Genomic DNA, 2,886 nt, shown 5'->3' with positions numbered 1-2,886 from the left:
CTAAAAGTATAAGAAAAGTTGCTTATTTACCTTTCATCTGAAAACAATGAAAAAATCATTCATTCTGCATTATCCAATTTTATCAAGTGCTATGGGGCGTGGCTTTTTGACAATCCTATTCTCTCCTTCAGCAATACTTACTTGCAGGTGTCAAACATAACCCCAAAATGCAACCAACTCTGCACCAGTTTTTATTTTAACACCAGTCACACTGTGACTTTTCTGAAAAAAATTGTGAATTTTGTACTAATTAGTAGCAGTACTGTGTTGCAACACAGGCTTCTGGGTACAAGACTGGCTCTTGCGCCTTACATTTAACAGACAAATATTCATTCTGCCAAGCTGAACTTGATGGAACCAGGGGAAAAATTGCTCCATTTAACATCCTGTAAATGCCTTAATCTGCATCTGAAAAATAACACTGACATGGCTAAATGCCAAGTTACAAGGGAATACAAATTTTCTCCATTATTTACAAACCTTGTGTATTTTGGATGCCTCACTTCCAGATTTCAATTTAAACCACAACATGGGTTGCGTTACTTTGTCACCTTTTGGGTGAAATAACAGCACAATAGGGGAGCCTGCACCTAAACAGCTGGAATTAGCAGCTGAACAAAACAGGGGTATGGTCTCATTTTCATGACCTGTGCCATTGTAGTGCCACAATACTTAGTTGGTTCAGTTTGAATACTATTTTGTTCTAATTGCTTAAGGCATATTAATTAGCAGAGCACGAAACAAATTAAGACTCAACATTTAAAAAACTGTATAGACTACATTGAGGGAAAATTAGGGTAATATTTAATTAGTTCAGCAAGTCCTGCAACATCACTGGACAGACTAACAACCTTGTAGAATGTAAAATAGACCTGTGAATGTTACAGTTTGATAACTGGCCATCAGAAATGATCAGTTATATTACTAAATATGCTTAAATCATGTGTTTTTATTGCCACTGCTAATGTTTCATTCTAAGTTTCAGCAAAAATTTCCTCAATATGAAACGATGCTCTAGAAAAAGCATCAAGACTCACTGAATTCCAAATAGCACCATAAAATTCAAAGTCTCTAGTATTTTTTAATCCCAGATAGAGATCTGTTTCTCCTGTGGCAGCCTGCTGCAGCAGCGATTGAGCCAGCACTCCAGGAGGTGAGCACAACTAAAGGCCAGCAGCCCGCACAGTGTCACTGGCCCCAACAACCAAACTGGTGGGTGAACTGCAAGGGCAGCTTAAAGGCCAGTGATCCCAAAATGGCAGACGGGGACAGCACACGGGGAAGAAAGTAAGTACTTGCGTGCGGGAAACCCGCTTTTTTTATGCATGTTGTGACATCAACGAAGGTGGCCATGGCAGGAACAGTGCAAGGTTAAAAGTCGGGCCTATGCAAACAAACTTAACCTGACTACACTACGTGTGTGTGTCTTCTTTCAAGTAGTGTGCGGCTACACTCCCATAATTTTCTCTTGGCATCCTGTCATAATTTGCTTGTGTTTCCCACAATTGCTATTTTAACCAACAACCAGTAGTTTAACCAGTAACTTTAATTCTCATTTCCATCTTGTCCTTTCGAAAGGAGGTAAAATTCTCTGCTGAGTTGGAATGTCAGGCACATGCAGGAAATTGGATCAGCTACTCTTTTCACACAACCTCTAATCAATTTAACCTTTCAAATGCCAGTTGCCCAGATATTACTAACTCCCCAAGTTCCTGGTCCCTAATGTACAGACGCCCATCAGTTTCAAGGCATAGTTAACGTCAGCTATCTTGGATTGAGGAGGAAAAACAATGGCAATATTTTCCTTTCTGAGTTACAAATATTGGAAGTTAACTCACGGATTCTTCAAGTGAGAATAGAGTTATAGTCAGAGCTAGGCAGCATGGAAACAGGCCATATGGCCCACTGCATCCACACCAGCCAAAGAGGAACCATCTGTATTAATTCCATCTTTCAGCACTTGGATGTCTTTGATGCCTGAATTCAGAGATCTTGCTCTCAATTTCTGGATACAGTAGCAGAGGATGTCCAACGTCAGTGGCATCTTACTTGCTGATGACTTACTCTTAATGGTTTTGTTTATATACTGCCGAAGTTGTATTGAAACATCAGAGAAGCGCACAATAGGACATGGTGAAGAAATATAAATAATCCTAATATTACCCTTATCAGCAAAATGACATGGTTAAGTGGTTTGAAAAAGCTATAAAATGCAATTTTATTTTCATAATCATGTGTGCAAATCTGAAAAGCTACTTACCTTTCCCTTTCTTCACCTGTCTCATCCAGAACCCAAGCAAAGGCAAATGAAGCTTTTCCTGCTTTTTTTGACTCTTGCTGGTATTTATGCATGACACGTTTGTTTACATTTCCCAGAAGATAGAGCAAATGACCCATTAAAGTACTTTTGCCAGCATCCACATGGCCTGAGTTAAAAAATTATTGTACTTGAATTAATAAAGTAAATTTTCAATAAATCACATGTTCAGTACTTCCAAAAGCAAAAATGTACTCACATTTTGCAAATTAAGTAAAAATAAAAGAGGGCCCAACTGGTTGGTGCCACATTTACAAGACTCATCCATGACACTGCATCCATTGTGACTCCTTCCATCTAGCCATGTACCAGATGTCATGCACTCACTCATCCCAGCTCAGATTGCACCATAAATCTGGGATCAAAGCTATACTTTGCTCTTCACATTGTTAATATTGCTCTGTACTGTCTCTCAGAGATGGAAATTGCTGATTTACACAAGACCATTTTGGCTTAATTTCTCTCAGTAAAATACAAAGGACCGAAATCTACAGAATCCCATCTCTCCTACTCCACAGATTAAGCTAAAGAAAATACACGACTTCAGTATCACATTTGACTGCCTAAAA

General features: G+C 38.9%; 1 protein-coding gene across 5 annotated transcripts in view; it reads right to left on the bottom strand.

The window, feature by feature from the left end:
• The window catches only part of hbs1l (HBS1-like translational GTPase), a 189,136-nt gene that overhangs the window by 43,147 nt on the left and 143,103 nt on the right, over positions 1–2,886 (bottom strand). For all 5 annotated transcript variants that reach the window (XM_069887273.1, XM_069887270.1, XM_069887271.1 and 2 more), the window contains one exon: positions 2,261–2,426. In XM_069887273.1, coding sequence (XP_069743374.1) covers positions 2,261–2,426 — 166 coding nt within the window. The remainder of the gene's footprint in view (positions 1–2,260; positions 2,427–2,886) is intronic.

This window comes from Narcine bancroftii, chromosome 6, assembly GCF_036971445.1.
Source record: "Narcine bancroftii isolate sNarBan1 chromosome 6, sNarBan1.hap1, whole genome shotgun sequence".
In the NCBI taxonomy this organism is placed as follows: Eukaryota; Metazoa; Chordata; class Chondrichthyes; order Torpediniformes; family Narcinidae; genus Narcine; species Narcine bancroftii.
The sequence above is the reverse complement of the archived record's forward strand: the minus strand, read 5'-3'. Positions and strand labels throughout refer to the sequence as shown.